We start from the raw sequence: 19,106 nt of genomic DNA, 5'->3' as shown, positions 1-19,106 counted from the left end.
GCCAATAAAGCTCATATCCTGACTTCGTGTATAGATGTCTAGTAATTTGCTCTCGCAATAGATGCTTCGCCTATCGAGCAAAACTGCGACATTTTCTTGTTTCACAAGGAAACGTGAACGATTTGAATGGATTTGTGTTGGCAAAAGGTACGTAGTCGGTTGTAGCTCGTAGCCTATATCAACTCTGGAACCTCCCATTTGCGTGTGGTAACTTAAAAGCTTGCGCAATGATTTACTGGTGTAGATCAAATACTGCCTAAAAGATTCAGAAAGTGCGGCCCACAGTCACTTCTCTTTTGCAAGAGCCGCCTGCGATTGGCTATCGCCGGGGCTTTCGTCACATTATCACGCCGATAGCATCAAGTGTGGTGGGCGCCAGTGAATAAACGCTCTCACGTACCTAGGTTACATTTTGTAAATACGGGCCGTGTTATGAAATTCTTGTTTGGTGTTTTCTTTCATTTTAAAGCGCAGGCTCTCAAGCGCCTGTTGCTGCGGCGGGCGTAGGCGTTCGCGGCGTAACAAAGCGAACGAGTACAGCGAAAGATGAGAGCGAACGCGGCGCAGCGTGGGATTGACCCTTTTCGCGGAGCAGTTTGTTCTAGAGAAACGAGATGGCGCTTACGGCGGCGCGCCATACGTTGCCTCAGCGACAGCGTACGAAAATGAAACCATTACCGCTTCTACCTTGCTTCTGTGCGATCAGCTTTCGGAAATGCAACTGAATTTTTGCTAACGCACTGTGCTTCATTCATGCTGGTTTGAATCATGTGGATTGAAGACGCGTGCAGTAGTTGGCTGCAAAAATAGTGACTGGAATATTAAGTAATGAATGTAATGAATATGTGGGGCCAAGTTCGCGGACCGCTGCTGCAACTGTGCGTACGTGTTCCCGGCACTTCGAGATGTACATCTTTCCTCGAGGATACATAAATTTGCTCATCCGCCAGCGTGTATCGCTAACCTTCAAAGAAAGGGCTTCAGCCCCGGTACGTTGGCAAGAGTGAGTACCGCTCGTTAAACAATGATAAAGGGAGTAGCGCCACTTCCTGTCACAGTAGGCTTCGCGCACAGTATCTACACCCATCTACCCCAACCGGCACAGAAACTTAGGCCCACTCTTTCGCCAATGTGTCAAAAATAAGTGAATGGGCGCACACTCGAATATATGTGCACTTTATACGCACAATAAATGACGGACTACGCCGATAGCGAACGGATGGTCGAAGCTGAATGTTTCGTGACGGTCCACGAGAGTGAGCGAGTTACTAGCGATAATACATCTTTGCTACAAAGTATTATAATGTTCAGAACAGCTACTTTTCAAGCCTTGTGTGCAGCAAGAACAAATCTAACGAAACTGAGCACAACCGCGAGGGATTAGGCAGAAAATAATCAGATAGTGACCACACTGACGAACTTTACTGAGTCAGAAATATGAGCTGCTTCAAAATATTTGCCAAATAAAGAACGAAGCGCAAAACACACTAATCCTGATCCATTTCATGAGCGGAAAGTTTGGAATTCATATTTAGCCCCGCTTTTAGAGCAAGCACCATATGCGCTGCTAGCGCCGTTTGGACGTAGCTTAATCAGCTCCGAAAGCGTTTTTTGCATGTTCTCTGAAGCTGTGGGCAAAGCTTCGTGTCGTCCACCCAGTCAGCGTCTACGATATCTCCCGAAACAGAGGTTTGCTAAGCCGCACCGGCGTCATACACATCCATTGTAAACACGGAGGCAACGGAGGCAGTTGAGGCAACCAATGGACGCGTCACCACGTGATCAAACATGGCAGCGCTCACGGGACCGCCGCGAAAAGGGTCAATAAAAAGAGCGTCGAGAGCGAAGAGGCGCGAAGAGGAAAGCGGAGAGACGGGTGCAGCGGAATCATGAGGCGGAAGGTGGAGGAGGAGGGCATGCTGAAATGGTGAGAAGAAAAGCGTAGTGCGCCGACGATGGCTACGAGATGGCGCCAGAGTAGCGCGCGTCGTGCGGAAGATTTGTCGGCGGCGGTTGCTGTGAATCGCGCCCGCGCGTCACCCACGCACTGGCTCTCGCGATCTCCAGATTAGCGAAGCAGTCGCGCCACACTTCGCTCCTTTTGCAACGTGCCGCATCAGACAGGGTGTCCGCACCAGCCAGTATATTGCGAAATGAAAACACATATAGAACTGCGCTCAAATTTCGCATTAGGGAGTATCGTAATCGTTGGCGAATATTTTTCAAACCGATGTCACGGCAGCTGGGGAACGGATTTTTCTGAAACAGGTACGTTGTAGTGCATCACTGTTGACTGAACAATATAACAACGGTAAGTTCATTTAGGGTTCGAATTGGCCCGTAATAAAGATTATTACTCCTATTATTTTGCTTTGTTTTCAGACGACCTCGTGTCGGCATCTTCGTGATCGGACTTCTTTTTACCCTGAGCACGACATATATTGTCATCATCACGGTGCTGAAGGAACTGCCACCTACCATACAGCCCATGTTCTATGAGTATGTAATCAAGGAAGCACAAGAATATTGTGTGATTTGATTTGTAACTTATTTATTAGCATTAGGAATTAACGCAAGTGCTTTATTCATTAGAGCTATATGTTTGCGCGAAGGCTTCTGTTGCTCCCCATGAAGGTGGCAGCGCAGTCCGTCTTCATCGTAGGTAAATACGGCGAGCGTAAACTGCTGCAAGGGGCATGTTATCCCTTTAGCTGTCGGGCAAAGATCCAATTTTCTAGTACGTTCGCTTGGACTTTATTGTGGCCCTGTTTTAAGGATAGGCTTGTATAGCGTCTCTTGTTTTTCGCCAGTTAACATAATGTGTTTTGTCATGGCTTCACAAGCATCTGAGAGAGCGTGTGTAGGATAATGGCATTGGTGTTGGCAACGTGGCAAAACACGTTGCCTCAGTTTGCAGCCGAAGTGTTACAGGTCCTTAATCTTCGCGCCTGCTCTCCTTCGCCACTGTTGGTGAGCTTCATTTAACACATACGTCATCTGTTTGTTCATTTCCCTCAGTTGAATAAAACTAGCAAAGCAAACAAATAAACAACTCGAAATATTAGGCAAAGGCGCTGCATGCTACTTATGTCCGAGGAAGTTATGAAGGAAATTCCGCAGTCGCCAGTCCCCGCAGTAACACCACGTAGAGGTGAAGTCTGAACAGGTGTTTATTTTTCAAAATGACTTGCGGTACCTGCAGGAGTTTGAATACATAGCATGTTCTTTTGTCTTTCCGGAATCGATTTTGAGCGCAGTATGCTTGGTCCTCTCTGTGAATAGCAAACGCATTGGCTGCACATCTGTTCGGTGTATGGCGATGAAATTTCTTCCCATTTTCACTATTGACTGCAGGTTTCATCCAACCGTCACATTGGACATATGATTAGAGAAAGCAACCGTTCAATGGCGAACTTACAAAAGAAAAAATTTGTGGATTTGGCCCCTGAACTGCTGGAGCCAAATTCACAAAGCATTTCGTTCATACTGCGCTCTTTTCAACTCCCCTTCCTATTCCACATAATAGGCCTTCAAACCATCCTTCAATAAATGCATTTTATCATCATCACCATCATCCATTGGCCGGTAGCTTTGGTAAAATATATGCTTGGTGGCACGTTAGCGTAACAATCTTCGCGAATAAGGGCTGTGAAGAGCGAAACTGCCACTCCCTTAACAGACCCCTATGAGTGACGCGACTCTTCGCGCCTCGCCGAGGTGCGAACACGAAGCAAACGAACGGAATCACGGCTTGATAACACGTTCTTTTCATGCTTGCTGGGCGGCGAATCGTAGGGACTTCGGAAGAGAACCGGGAAACTACAGCAAAGCAAATGGACGAGCATGAATTGCGCGTCATTATCAGACCGCGATCTTGCTGACTTCATGCTCTAACGATGGTGAGGTGTAAACCACCACGTCTCACAAGGGCGGCCGCTAAGGGCGTGACAGTTTCGCAATTCGGCAGTTCTCATGCCAAATTTTATTGCGATAGCAATTATATGGGCAGTCCAAGCGCATTTCTGCCGTCGTTGCCGCCATCGCCGTGAGGTTCCGTGTAAAGTTCAACGGAGATAAAATCGTCGCCGCGCGCCGTACGCTGTGTGTGCGAGTGAAAGCGTACGAGGGTCAGCCGGTAATCGCGGCGCAATGTAGCTCACGCGACGGAGGAAGGCAGGCCGGAAGCGCGCGGTCTTTTGCGCGCGGAGCACGGGGGCGAGGTGACGGAGAGGGAGTGGGGGGGGGGGGGGGGTTCTGCGCCGTCTGCTGCTGCTCACATCGCGGCCGCGCGGGCGCTGTATCTCGAAAGCGATCTGTGATGTGGGCGAAGTGTGCGCCCGCGCGGGCCTCATCTTCAAAGCGATCTGCAATGGGGACAAAGTGCATGCGCCGAGTGCCGGTAGCTTCGTATGCTCTGTGCTTTCGACGTTAAGTTCGCGTTGAAGTGACATGAGAGACAGCGCAAAGGTCAATTTGCCCACCGCTGCTGGAGCGCTTTCTCTTCATCGACTATATTTTAGCGCCGACAAGCCGCATTGGGTGCAATAAAATTTTCTATGCTTTAAAAAATCGTATATCCAATTTATAATATACCGAGGAAAACGCAAGCTATTTAAATCGTGAAGGAGTATGCCTTATACTAGTTAGAGTTACAGTGTCATATGCTTTAGCTAAATCAAGGGTCGCTAAAGCTGCACACTGCCGCCTGTTGCGAGCAAGCTTAATGCGTCCCTCTAAATCGACATGTGCGCACCATATCGAGCACCCAGGTCTAAATCCAATCTGACATGGGCTCAATAATGCATTATCCGTTAAAAATTTCACACGAATGTGCAATACCCTTTCTACTAATTTTATAACATTCGAAGTTAGTGCGATAGGCCTTATATTGTTATATAAGTTATATTGTTATATATTATCTATATGCATTCTCTCTCCTTGTTTTTTTAAGCAGGGGGATTTTTTTTGCAAGCTTCCAGTCAGGACGAATCTATGCGTTCATGAGGGACTAGTTAACTATATTATTTATTTATTATTATTTATTTATTATTTATTTATTATTTTCGTACTCTCAATCGCCCGAAGGCTTTACAGAGAGGAGGGGCAAGAACAAATGTAAGTATTAATGGCGGTCTTGAAATTCTTGGAGTCAGAGATGGCGGTGATGGAGGCAGGGAGGTGGTTCCAGTCTTCCGAGGTTCTTGGTATAAGTGCGTCAGAGTAGATTTTTGTGCGACAAAGGGGTACACCAACTTTCTGGGAATGATCAATGCGAGATGACACGTACGATGGCCGATGTAGTAATTCTTCCTTAAGTGTGAGATCGAAGTAAAATATTTTATGGAAGAGGCACAGTCGAGAACACTGTCGGCGCAGAGCTAGGTCTGGTAGGTCAAGAGTTAGTTTCATTGCGGAGACGCTAGAATAACGACTATAGTTAGAAATTATAAACCGGGCGCTGCGATTCTGGATAAGCTCTAAAGAGTTTGTTAGTGTTACCTGGCCAGGATCCCAAATTGAGCAGAGATATTAGAGAGGTCTTGTGGGGAGAGGTCAAACAATATTTTCAACTTGCCTGATGTAATGCCATCTGGACCCGGAGCTGTGCCAGGAAGCAGCCGAACAATGTGCTGGAGCTCTTCCATTGTTATCTCTATAAAATTCTCCCCGAATTGAGCCGGCCCCTATGAAGTTTACCGGTAGCTGAGATGTAAAGCGCTGTTCTAAGCCTTTAGGAAATGTATCTTATGATTCTAACAATTGTTTTGGTGACAGAACAACTGAGTCAATATTTCTGGGCACTGAAATGGCCTTGCGAGAGCGGAAAAAACTAAACAGTGCTTTTTGATTACCACTTTGCGATAAAACATATCACGTTTTTATCATAAGTATTCTTCGCTAATGAAATTGTTATTCTAAACCTAGCAGCGGCATTCTTGTAATTACTTCAATTAGTAGGGCACTGAATGAAACAAAGTTTCTTCCATGCAGCTTTTCGACGTCTATAACTCGTGCGCAATCACTATTCCACTATGAACAATCAGTACGTCCTTTTGTTGATGATACTAAAAAATATGATTATTTTATGATACCTTTCAAAATTGCACATAGCCTCATCGCTTTAATATCTCTTTCAGTAGAAGACAAAGTTGACCGTAAACTATTTTTAAATTTTGAGTAGTCCACAGAAGTTGGCGCATATTTATTTAAAGAATTCGGAGGGTTGTTAATATCAATGACAATCGGGCGGTGGTCACTACAAGTGGCGGCATCGACCGCAGCCCAAGAAGAGATGGAAACGCCTGAGCTAGCAGATGCCAAATCTAGGATAGATCGCAACTGCAAACGCACTTAAATGGCAACTTTATCATTTAAACATGTAAAATTGTTAGCATTAGTCCAATCCCATAAACGTTTTCCAGGTAAGTCAGTGTGCAAACCCCATGAAACATGATGTGAGTTTAAGTCACCCGCAAACAATATGTTATTTTTGCAATAGGCCACGGCGACATCAAGTAAACGTACGTCTTGCACCCCAGCGGGAAAGTAGGAGTTAATAATAGAAAGCAGGGCGCAACCTGGAATAGTTATTTCTAAAATTAAGATTTCACATTGGGAAGATGGAGTATGATGTGAAATTTTTTCTTTATGACAGAATTTAGGCGAAATGAAAAAAAATCTAATCCACCACCTCGGAGGAGGAGGAGGAGGAAAAACATTTATTAAGAGAGAAAAAAAAACAAGCAGGCGTCTTCCTGCTTGTGTTGGGAGGTGCCCTCAGTCCAGGGCTCCTGCGGCTCTTGCTGTCTCCCGGGTCCGCCGCATCAGTTGTTGCTGGTCACGAGGGTCCGAGCTAGTCAGCACGGCCTCCCACTGCTCGGGTGTGGGGTTGGGTATATGCGGGGCTACCTGTATATTGGGGCATGCCCATGTGGTGTGATATAGGGAAGCGTAGTCGTTACAAAGGGGGCATTTGTACGAGTACAGTGCAGGGTGTATTGCGTGTAATATGACGTGTAATGTGACACCACCTCGGGAAAGTCTATCGAATCGAAAACACATTTAGTTGTTTAAATGAAAGCCTAGATCAGTGTATAAGCGAGTTTCTTGTAATAATATATCGTCTGGAGATTGTTGGGAAATCAAATATAATAAATCGGTAGCTGCAGAAAGTATTGAAAAGCAATTCCACTGAAGTATCCTTAGGCACCCTATGTTGACGGTAGACAAGCTGCCGCAACTGCTTGGTCCAGAATACTGTCTTTCAGAAAGTCAGTCCTCGTAAGTGATTCTTTCACACACTTTTTTTGTTTTATAGCTAGGAGAGTTAGAAACTTTGTTCCTTGGCGATCTTGTACGTTTAAGAACTCGAGTGTCCATATAAACATCTCGATTGCCTAAGAGAATCTAAATCAGAATGGCATTCATGATCAACCTTATGGGAAGTCGAAGGCCGCGCCACACTGTTAGAGGGAAGATCTGTCTCACACTCAGGTGACTTAGTAAATGAGGCGGCCAAATTTTTACACTGTTAGTTATTGTCTAAGACATACCAGACAATTGCGTGGATATTAATTTAGCCAATGAGTCCGATAGGTTTAGTAGAATTTTTTCTAATGCTTTTTCCATCGCTTTCTCTACCACTGTTGTGATTATCTGAGAAACTGGCCAGTCCATGCCGAGTGACTTACGGGCTGTTACACCAGCATATCCCATGGTCCTGCTTTGAACTTCTGCAAGAGCTTCTCGACGAGAGCACAGCCTCCTTCTCAATTATTTCGATCACCTGAATCTCTTTCGATCTTGCAGGGCAGTTGGAGTAGTCGGCAGCATGATTTGCACCCGGCAAACAACATGACTGAGCCTGAGACGTGCAGTCGTTGGCAGTATGGCCTTCCCCGCATAAACGGCATCGAGCACTTGATAGACAGCCATTAGCACTGTGCACCGTACCGCCAGCACTTGAGACACTGTAGTAGTCGTGGAGCTAAGGGTTCAACTCTGTAGATTAATGGTCATGCAGCCGTCCCTGCAAATGTTGCTATGACTGTTTCTGTAGGGACCATCTTATTGTCTACAAGCCTCGTACAGCGGTACACGGAAACTACACCTGCTGCAGAAAATATTTCTAGGATTTCTGATGGACTTAAGCATATGCCCATACCGCGGACTAGGCCTTTGTAGCAAGCTAGGGCAGGAGGGATGAAGGAGCTCACCGGCTGCATGGCAAAAGCAGTGCATTTCAGCAGATCCTGTACACAGGCCTGATTTGGTGAACAGCAGAGGATCCCCCCAAGTCCAAACTGTCGGACCTCGGTTATTTGGTGGAAGTGTGATGAAATTGCCCGAAGGGTCCTGATTGAATAGCCTTAGGGTTCTTTATATGAATAGCTCATCCATTGGTAGATACCAAAGCCACATGGACGCTATTGGTTCCACTGCGAAGAAACAATTCCACGGGTATATAGATCCTGAGGGGGAATGGAAGAAGACCAGAGGGTAGCCCTATGGCCTGGAGATCAGACAGGCATCACCACCACCACTTTCAATGAGAAGGACAAATACGATACAATAAAGTTAAGAAAAGAAAAGTAGCCGCCGGCTAGTTGTCAGCAAACCTGGATGAGGTGCGGACCAGGACACACCAGGGCTTCTTCCTTGTTCGAACACAGGGATGGCTACCGATGGCGTCGGGCGCGATCGAGGACAGATACAGCCAGTATCACTGCTTATTCCTCCTCCTTGTTGGGAAAATAGAAGCGTTCTGCCAAGAAGACACATCGTCGTCGTCCCCTGAAGAATGTGCAGCGTGCACTACGATGAGCGTGGTCACTAAAACGCGTTGTATCAGTAAGATCAGCATTAGCGTCGCCCTAATTATGCTATCTTGTGCACTCTTCCGCCGACGCACAGTTCGATCACTTATTTCAGTGCGTTTTGGAGAAGCTACAGCATTTATGTGTACTTAGCGGTGAGAGTGCATATTAAAAAAATTACACTCTGGAGCTTTACGTGCCAGAAGCACGATATCATTACGAGGCACGTCGTAGTGTGGGACTCCGTATTAATTTTTACCACCTGGGGTTATCAAACGTGCACCCAATACACGGTACATTGGCCGTTTTTGCATTTAGCTCCCATCGAAATGCAGCCGCCATGGCCAGGATTTGATCACACGACCTCGGGCTTAGCAGCGCAAGTAAGTGCATATCCTATATATTGTACTGAAGGACTGAACTAGCTAACTCCACATCAAGGCCGTGGTGCTTGCAGCATTTGGCTGACAACAATTCTTTCGTTTACATGTGTAACTGCCTTATTAACGTTCAGCTAAAGCGCACGTATCCGCAACTCCTCCGAAACACTTCGACTCTGCCTCAGTGGCAGTTCCAGCTTCACAGCTTTTTAATTATCTTCAAGAAAATCGGAAAACAAGTTACAGTGATGTTTCACTTCGTGAACGCGGGTGACGCGCAAGCGTATGTGTTCTATCGGGGGCGAGGACATACCGTGGCGCCGCCATGCGGAGTCACACGTGTGACATGCAAAGTTGGGCTGCTCCGCCAGCCTCTTCTGCTCAGCCCGCAGCCGTTTTGGCGTCTTTTCTTTTTTCATTGTATTTCACTTCGACGAAATCAGTAAACTACTGCTATGGCTTCGTCACTGACTGTACGATATGTTATATAAATGTTCCGAAAAAATTAACTTCCTTATATAGCCTTAGACACCGCCCCTATTGCAGGCGTCGTCCGCTATGGCCACCAACATGGAAACTACAACGGAAGCCAAGTCCGCTGTTTTTGTAAAATCTGAGAAACCATTGTGTCAAATCTAAATCAAGCGTCAAGTGGGCTTTAGCGTGTGCTTGCGGTAAAGAAACCATATTTTTGCTGCAAGAAAGGCGTGTAAGTTCATTAATTGTAGGTTTGCATCTACAAACGGGCCGCGGTGGACACGACAAATAACTAGCATTCGCAAATGTATATTTCTGTTCAGCACCCACCCCCCCATTGAGGACTAACTGACTGACTGACTGAAAAACATTTATTTACATAAGTTTTTTAAAGGAAGATGAGGAGTGCTCCTTAAGGGGCCGCCCCGTACAAAACACTGGTCTCCCCCTTACGAGAGCCCATTGGCGTCGACCACGGCCCTGGCCCGCTCGACCAAGGCCCCTTGGGCCGTCAGGTCAGAACAGCCGAGCAGGGCTGCCTCCCAATCCTCCCGGGAAGGGTTGGGTAGAGGGGGAAGGTTTGGGGTTTTTTGCCACGCCCACACCATGTGGAAAATGTCAGAGGAATTTTCCCCACAGTTCGGGCGCTTCCCTGTGCAAGCGGGGTCGAAGTGTTTTAAGATTGCCGGGCACAAGAGAGTTTTGGTATAAAGGCGAAGGGAGGATTCGCTCGACGCAACGAGTGGCGTGGTCCGGGCAAAAAGTCTTGAATATTCAGCAAAGGGACCACTCACCGACAAAAATTTGGTATCGGCGTGATCCTCGTAACTTGCCGCGTCAGGAACCACAAAAATCAGCAGCAGACAAAACAACTTTCGGACCGAAATAGTTTAAAGAAGCGGGAACCGATGTTTGTACGTCCGCACTAGTCGGCGCCCCCTGGTGGTTCCATTATGACGGAGATTTAAAAAAAAAAATACTCAGTATTGCAACCTATACTCTCGAGGCGTAATTCAACTTTGATCGAGTCAAAAAAGGTGCGTGCCACTTTCCCAACTTTTTTTCAGACCAAGGGGGCTGGATTACGGTCAGTACGTGTACGTAACGCCACACGGCCGCATCGGACCTTACCTCGTTGGAATGATTTCCGGCTACATCGTGCATACAAGGCGTGGCCTGATCGTCATGAAGAAAGTGAGTAAACAAGGCTGCGTCTCGGAAGTAGCAGTCTGAATATGTCCCCTAGCCTACGATATACGTATTATGCTTGTAAGGGAACCATACAAAAACTGGTAACTATCCTATTAGGTACAGCGATTAGACGAATGATTTTGATCAAGGAGCGAACTATTGTGGAAGACACTTCTGAACAACTAAAACAGAAAATAATTTGCGACAAAGAAAAATATTACGGAACGATTCTGCCTTCATTTATTAAAACATCTCCCGAGAGATTCTGGTGCCAAATCACACCTAAATCTTCTTCCACCAGTGGTTTCATGATAGACGGCAAATGTGTAAATGATGAGGCTGTCGTTTGTTCTGCTTTTAACAAATTTTTCCAGTCGGTATTTACCAAAGATAATGGTTGCCTTCCCAACTTTTCTACATCGCTTCCTGCTATATCTGATGTTGTTATTTCTGAGAGCGGTGTTTTTAATTTGCTCTTGAACGTTGATACTAAAAAGTCACCAGGACCAGATAATATACCAAATGCGTTTTTAAAGCGTTATGCAGAATGGTGTGCTAAGTACCTGTATGTCATATTCACCAGATCATTACGCGATGGTTCCCTACCGGATGACTGGAGGACGGCCGAAATCAAACCTTTGCATAAATCCGGGAAAAAAACACACATAGAGAATTACCGACCAGTATCTCTTACATCTACATCATGCAAAATTTTAGAGCATATAATTCATAAACATATAATAGGTTTCTTAGAAGAGCACAAGGTACTTACAGATGTCCAACATGGTTTCAGACGTAGGTTTTCTACATGTACTCAATTAGTTGAGACTGTGCACGATCTCGCTCAGGCGATTAATGAAGGGAAGCAAACAGATATTGTGTTCATGGATTTTCGCAAAGCATTTGACAAGGTGTCACATAACAAATTAATGCATAAATTAGGGTATTATATAAAAAATGACCAGTTACTTACTTGGATCAGAGCCTACCTTACTAACAGACACCAATTCGTCACCTTAAACAATACTTCTTCTAACAATGCGGAGGTTGCGTCTGGCGTCCCCCAGGGATCTGTTTTGGGACCACTTTTTTTTCTATTATTTATTAACGACATTCTAGCAGATCTTTCAGTTTCCGTGAAACTTTATGCAGATGACTGTATTTTGTATGAAAAGATATCTTCTGTTGATGATCAGGTGCGTCTAAATAATGACCTGGCAAAGGTCGTTGCTTGGTGCGAACAATGGCAAATGTCTATTAATTTTGAAAAAACTGTTTTTATGAGAGTCACACATAAGAAAAAACCTCTTCAATTTGCATATAGTGTTGACAACATATCTCTATTAGAGGTAACAGAGTACAAATATTTGGGGCTATGGATAACCAATGAGCTTTCCTGGACGAAGCACATAGATACTGTTATTGCAAATTCTTTGCGTAAACTGTTTTTCTTGAGGCGTTCACTAAAATCATCTACGTCTAGTGTTCGTTTATTGGCGTACAATTCCTACATTCGTCCGTTGTTGGAATATGCCGTAATTATTTGGGACCCATTCACTTTAACCAATATTAAAAAACTGGAACGTGTACAGCATAAGGTAGTTAGGTTTGTTTTTAATTCATATGGCCGTGCGTCTGTTAGTGAGCTCGTAAGACGCAGTGGATTACCCCCGGTGACTGTGCGCAACCGTATCTGCCGATTAAAGTTCCTCTTTCAACTTGTAAACGGCCATTATAACATTAACACTTCCAAGTTTTTCACTTACTCATCAGGCTATAACACAAGACGAAGGCACGCTTTATCAATAACTCCCTTGAACGCACGGAATAACGTTTTCAAATATTCTTTTTTTCCTAGGACAATAACAGACTGGAATAATCTTAATTCTGAGATTGTTACGCAGAATTCCTTATCAATGTTTGAAAAATGCTTGCAAATATTATGAACTTATGTGAGTTATTTGCTTGTATATTCACTTGTATGTTTTTTTGTGTTCTTCACCTAGTGTTTGAAAAATGCCTGCATATTTGATGAATTTTGTATGTGTTTACATGCTTCCATATTTCTATGTACACCCACCCTGCTATGATCTGACTTCAGATCGCAGTATCTATAAATAAATAAAAAGTGGTAACTAATTTAATGGACGGCGCTGTTTTTTAGGAAACAATACTTCATGATATTATGCAGGCGTGCCTTTTTCACTGTTCAATGCGCGTAGGCCGCAATAGCCATGATATGCGCAACTTTCGGGCTTCTCTATCTTTCTGTCGTTACCTGTCGCCGGCTGCTGCAAGAGATATCGGGTGAACATAGATATCGGGTCTTTGTCACAGCTGGGTGCGTTCACGAGTTGAGTTCGTCTGAGAAAACGGGGCCCGGGCCGGTTCCCAATTTTTGTTCCATACGGGTATAACAAATAGATCAAGAAAAGATTGTATAAGGTGTATATATATATATATATATATATATATATATATATATATATATATATTATTACTGAACAGAGTCGTTTTAAAACGGCCATGAGCGTAGCGAATGTGGAATTTTTGCAGAGGTACTGTAAAGCGCGGAGGACATATCCTACATTGTAGTTGGTGACGTGAGTTTCACACACTAAGGAGTAATTCTTTTTGGACAAGTTCAGTGCGACATACTGCAAGTTTACCTGGCCGAAAAAGACGAGGACCAAGAACATTTGCACACAGGACCAGCGCTATCTGCTAGTGTTGGTGCTGTGCTGGTCCTGTGTGCAAGCGTTTAAACTCTTTAAACTTGCACCACTTCAGACAATAATTCTTTTTGAAAAATTTGTTACTGTTTATCGGCACCTTGGGGGCTTCTGTTTATATGGTAAACTTGGAAGCAGTCACATTTTAATGCACTCCCACTTCAAAAAATGGAAACGAGCAAGGCCTTGACTGCCCAGGATCGTCAGGCGCGGATTTTTCAAAATATGTCAGGACACAAAAGACGTCAGTCGCTGTCCCTCCCTGCAGGCGCATCACGTCTGCTCCTGGCGCGTATTGTCTAGCACTGGTTGGTATGCAAACGGCGATCATCTGTGGATTGTTTTCGTGCTCGAATTGACTAAATGGATGCAGTGGCAGCAGCACAGCCGCCTCTTTATGTCTGAGCATTCGTTTCCACTGAACCCGGTGCTACCGGCAGCTCGGCGGCAACTTCGTGCGCATGACTAACGCACCACGCTACGCGCGGCGCGAGAGCTTTAGTTAATGTCTTCTTTCGTTGAACTTCGTTCAAAACATCGGATAACTTTAGAACTTCATTGCTCTGTGACTCCGCCGACTGTTTTACCAACTGGGCTATAAGCACACACGCTTGAAGAAGATGAATAATCCGATTTTGCCAGATTTTTTCACTCCGAAAATGTTGTAGGAGAATCGGGATAAACCTGATATCTCCTCGAATTCCAAAACAACATACGAACCTTTTTTTCTTCTTTCCTTATTCTTTTATTTATTATATTTTTTTACGCTGCATCGAATGTGCGGTGCACACGCGATAGCTACTAGGAAAGCTGTCTCGGGACAACAAAGTTAGATGCCGTTGGCTTAAGTGAACTCCAGTGACCTATAGACTTTATTTCACAAGCTGTGTGCAGCACTGTGGACGCTACGCGGCTCTCAACCAATCGCCCAATGAGCGCGCCTAACTCACCGTGACATTATACGGAAGCGGGCTGAAGAAAAGCGACAATAGGCGTTGGGGTGGAACCGCCTCGGCACGCCACGTAGATGATGACCAACTTTTTGGGAATAAAATGCTTAATTTCCTAGAAGTAATCAATGCTCTTAACTGTAATTATTAGTTATTAATTTCCAAACAAATGCTGAACTTCGGAGTATTTGCTAAAAAAGCCTGATGTCAACCGTATTACCAGCTTTAAACATCCGTAGTTTTTAACGCGTGAGCATTAAGGAGCTCGTGATACTCTTCGATCGATAAAAAGACAAAAAAAAAACGAATGTACTGTATTAGTTAGTACATCTGCAAATTTAACCCGAAAATAAAAACGAATTTTGAATGGTTGCACAAAAAACCCTATTTTCCCCCGATTATCAGCCTGAAAAATAGCACCCGATTTTCACCCTCCCCAGTTAAAAAAATATAAAACCCGAAAACGAACAACCCTATATATGAAGCATATGAATGTGTTGTACCGGCGGTACAAAACAAATGTCAAAGGAGAACAGTTTCTATGGAGGTTTTGTTGAAAAATTTGGTGATGGTGGAATGCAAGTCATCTCTAGGACCACATGTAGAGCCGACTTGGGGCATTGTAGACATCAGGAAAATTCCGATTTTGCGAAAATTTAATGTCAAACACGCCACATCCCCGATGCGTCACGGTTGTCGCGGGATGCGCCTTCCGTTGGGTCGTTCCTTCACCGACCGAAATGCGCCGATCTCTGAGGGCTCATGCGCTTCACATCGCGCGACACACACAGATAAGCAGTCAGTGAGTTGATAAGGAGTGATTAGGAGTTATATGGGTCTCATCACGGTTGATAATGGTTCGACGCGGATAGATAAGGCGCTAAAGAGCGATAAGGGTTTATAATGGTCGGAGCAATTCTGATAACGTTAATAAGCACCGATAGCGGTTGATAAGGAGATCGGATAAAATCCGATAAGGTTGATAAGGACAGATAAGAGTTGATAAAGGTCGCGTCATGTCCGATAAAGTTGATAAGGGTTTATAAGGATCAGATCGATTGCGACAAGGTAGATAACAACCGATAAGAGTTGATAAGGGTTTATACTGGTGGGATCACGATTGATAATGACACCGGGCTGCGTGGAGATGAGCAAGTGGCACAATGCTTATGCATGCCGGACAACTCCAATAAAGTTTTTGCCGTCATTGGTTTTTTTTTTTTTTTTTTTTACTGTGCGCTAGAATCACGCCACACAGTGACAGCTTTGGTCAGCATATATCAAGGCGATGCTGCCCCGGTAGTAAATCGCTCCCTCGACGTATCGCATGGAAACTGCAAGCCAATTAGCGTAAGACGTAAAACGAAGGGATTTTTTTAAAGGTGTCAGGATACAAAAGACAATCAATCGCTGTCCCTTCCTGCGGGCACATCACGACTGCTCCTGGCACTTATTGTTTTTTGCACTGGTCGGTGTGTACACGACGAGCATCTGTGGAGTGTTTTCGTGCTCGAGTTGGCTAAATAGATGCTCAGAGGCTTCCTCTTTATGTTGAGGTGGTGACCCTACGCCTCAAATGAAAATAAAGCACGTTTCCTTTTCGACCTAACACACATCCAGTAAAATAGTCGTCCCAAAACAATATGTGGGCTATGAGAGACGCCGTATAAGTTCGCTCAGGGAATGATTCTGGACCACTTATTGGGGGGGGGGGGGGGGGCTTTTTAAAGTGCGCCTAAATCTCACTACACGTGCGTTTTTGCACTCCGCCGCCCGGGTGCCCTAACGTATCGTTCTAGCTTACTTTTACACCAATTGTTTGGCATCTTCTGCCTCCTTTCTTTTTTCATATGATTATTTGTTTGGGTGCCTTTAAAGCCAAACGCATCCCATGGCCACGGTAGCACCAATAATTTTGCCACCGGTGGCGAAGCACGAAGCTACCGTGACAGTACGAATTGCAGCTCAGCCTATTGGTTTGGGCCGTGCCAAGCACGTAGAGCAGACATAATCGAGAATTCGACGGAAGCTATTATGCTCAAGTTTAATGTTAGTAATGCAAAGGATTGAGTTTAGTGGCAAGTATAAGGGGAAACTGACGTTTCGGAGATCGCGCGGGTCCTTAGTTTGACTCTTAGCAATGACATTCCGAACGCTAGTTATCTGCGAGCGCCAATTTACAGTTCATTTGGTCACTCTGACGGCGATTCCTTGGATATTACTAAGCAGTAGATATCGCAAGGCGTAAGTTTATATGCGTGATCTTGGTCTGTGGGTTTTCTGAGTTAGGGGCCGTAAAAGAGGGATCGGCCTTTAGATCACCAAATGCTATTCGGCCTTAGCCAAAGCGCGAAGACGAACGACGACACTGAGCGTCGCTCCTGTTATAGCCCCTCACATTGTCATAATGATTGTGTGTGTGTTTGTGTGTGCGTGCGTGCGTGTGTGTATGTGTGTGTACCGCAACCGACACGAAAGAAGACAGGGTCGACGTACATGGTATATGTATTTATATGTACAGACTCAAAATGGCAGCATTAAAGATGATGCAGTGTTTCATAATTGCATTATATTTTTGCATTGTTTGCATTATTTTCTTCGTTCCATTGTAAGACGTTACATAGTTTTCCAGACCCTCTATTCCTTTTTTTTATTTTTTTTGCGAAAGCGTCAAATCGCCCATGAGCGAAAAAGCCGGCGGCGTCTGTAGCCGCGAAACGGCACCCAAGTTCCCATTGGCTGCGACGCCACATCATGAGTACGCCTCGTGTGCTGTTGATGCTGGCTCGTGCTTGCTGGCTCGGGCCTGGTTGGAGCAGAGCGGGCGAAAGGGAACAGCTGATGCCGCGGTATTGCATGAGGGGAGAGGGCATCGCCGCGACGCCACGTCACCCTCGTTCTCGCGCTCGGAAGCCTGTGTTATCCGCGCGTTCCTTGTCCGCGCAAGCTTTCGTGTGTGTTTTAACTGCGCATCTCTGTAAGTCCAGATCAAACCGCGTCAAGCGCCTCATCACGCTCGCTTGTCTGCGAGGAGTTCAGACATCGAAGGACCGCTCAGCGGCGTTCAATTGGGCATTAATGCTTTCGCATTCACAACTCATAAGAAGTGCTCAGATGTCCTCGGATTTTTTTTGATTGATATCAAGTTATTTCGTTTGCATTTTTACGCGCATGTACATGGACATTGTCTTCTTTCACGTCGACTTTGGTTTACAAGCCTTTCTTTTACAGCGTAAGCTGTTATATGCTCATTCTTATAGCCGTTTCGGTTCGCGTTGATGTCCGGCGCCGCCGCCGGACATCAACATTTCGTTTGCATTTTTACGCGCATGTACATGGACATTGTCTTCTTTCACGTCGACTTTGGTTTACAAGCCTTTCTTTTACAGCGTAAGCTGTTATATGCTCATTCTTATAGCCGTTTCGGTTCGCGTTGATGTCCGGCGCCGCCGCCGCGTAACCGCGATCACCCGAAATGCGAAAAAAAAGCACCCGGTCTCCGCCGGGGTCGAACCCAGGCCCGCTGCGTGGGAGTCGGATACTTTACCACTGAGGCACGCAAGCGCTTGTTATAAGCGTCACAAAAAGGCCCTATAAACGCGCCCTAGGCAGGCGCGCAGGCGCAGACGACCCGAGCATCCGCCAGTATGGTGGCGCCATCTAGTTAAGGCGCCTGCAAAAGCCGCGTGCACAGGCGCAGACGATGAGATGTGATTCAGACGAGGCGCGCAATAAACTCGATCCCGATGTGAGATGTGCACCACGTATTCTCGGTACCTCTTCTGTACACGTTATGGCGTCTCCTCGCAAGGTACGAACCGCTGCTGAAGAAGCGAATCGTAGAGCTACGTGCGCGGCTACAACCAAGCATCATCGGGCTCAGCAGACTGCTGTGCAGAGAGCATTACAAACCGCAGCTCGCCGTCGACGCCGGGCGGACAGTTGAGATCGCTCTCGTCAAAACGAGGCGAAGAGACTTTGCCGCAAAGACCGTGTTGTGCGTGGTGCCGAAATTGCTACTCTTAAGCCGCTCCACCAGCTTACGCTGTGACTGGGCTGCGTGTGCCGCGCAGGCCTGTGACTTTTTTTTACCAAGAGTCCAGTTGGGCTGATCCCTGAGATAGTGTAGTCTATGGTTCACGGTGGTTGATTTCTTACTATATTGGCGCTAATTGCACCCGTACCTTTAAGTTAACCTACTCTGCATGTGATTCTCGCATCTCGACTCGTTGAGACCTACATTCCGATATCGTTTTCGGTTTGCTACGAACAAAATAGTCCCTTTTGTTAAGAGGTTAGATAGATAGCCAGATTCCAAATACGCGAAACCCGTATGAATTCAGCAAAGAAGACCTGCTCTTCAAAAATTAAGACTAAAAACACTCATTCTACGCTGCCGCAAATAGACGAATGGCGAGCCGATAATTGTGCGATCAGAAGCTTGAATTTTGTTGTGCCGAAGTGGGAAACACAGTCTGGAGGCGGGCGTTTTCAAGGCGCCGCACGAACAGCGCATTTTGCCTGTAGCATAAGACATATACTGCCAAACAGCATGTCACG

At 45.6% G+C, this 19,106-nt stretch overlaps 1 protein-coding gene across 1 annotated transcript in view; it reads left to right on the top strand.

Annotated features, from left to right (window-relative positions):
• LOC125942369 (nose resistant to fluoxetine protein 6-like) overlaps positions 1 to 19,106 on the top strand; it is a 165,272-nt gene that overhangs the window by 131,812 nt on the left and 14,354 nt on the right. The window contains exons 12-13 of the mRNA XM_049660524.1: positions 2,383 to 2,499; positions 10,741 to 10,867. Of these exons, the coding sequence (XP_049516481.1) occupies positions 2,383 to 2,499; positions 10,741 to 10,867 (244 nt within the window). The remainder of the gene's footprint in view (positions 1 to 2,382; positions 2,500 to 10,740; positions 10,868 to 19,106) is intronic.

The sequence above is a fragment of the Dermacentor silvarum genome, chromosome 1, assembly GCF_013339745.2.
Source record: "Dermacentor silvarum isolate Dsil-2018 chromosome 1, BIME_Dsil_1.4, whole genome shotgun sequence".
NCBI lineage: Eukaryota > Metazoa > Arthropoda > Arachnida > Ixodida > Ixodidae > Dermacentor > Dermacentor silvarum.
This window is presented reverse-complemented; position numbering and strand designations above follow the sequence as displayed.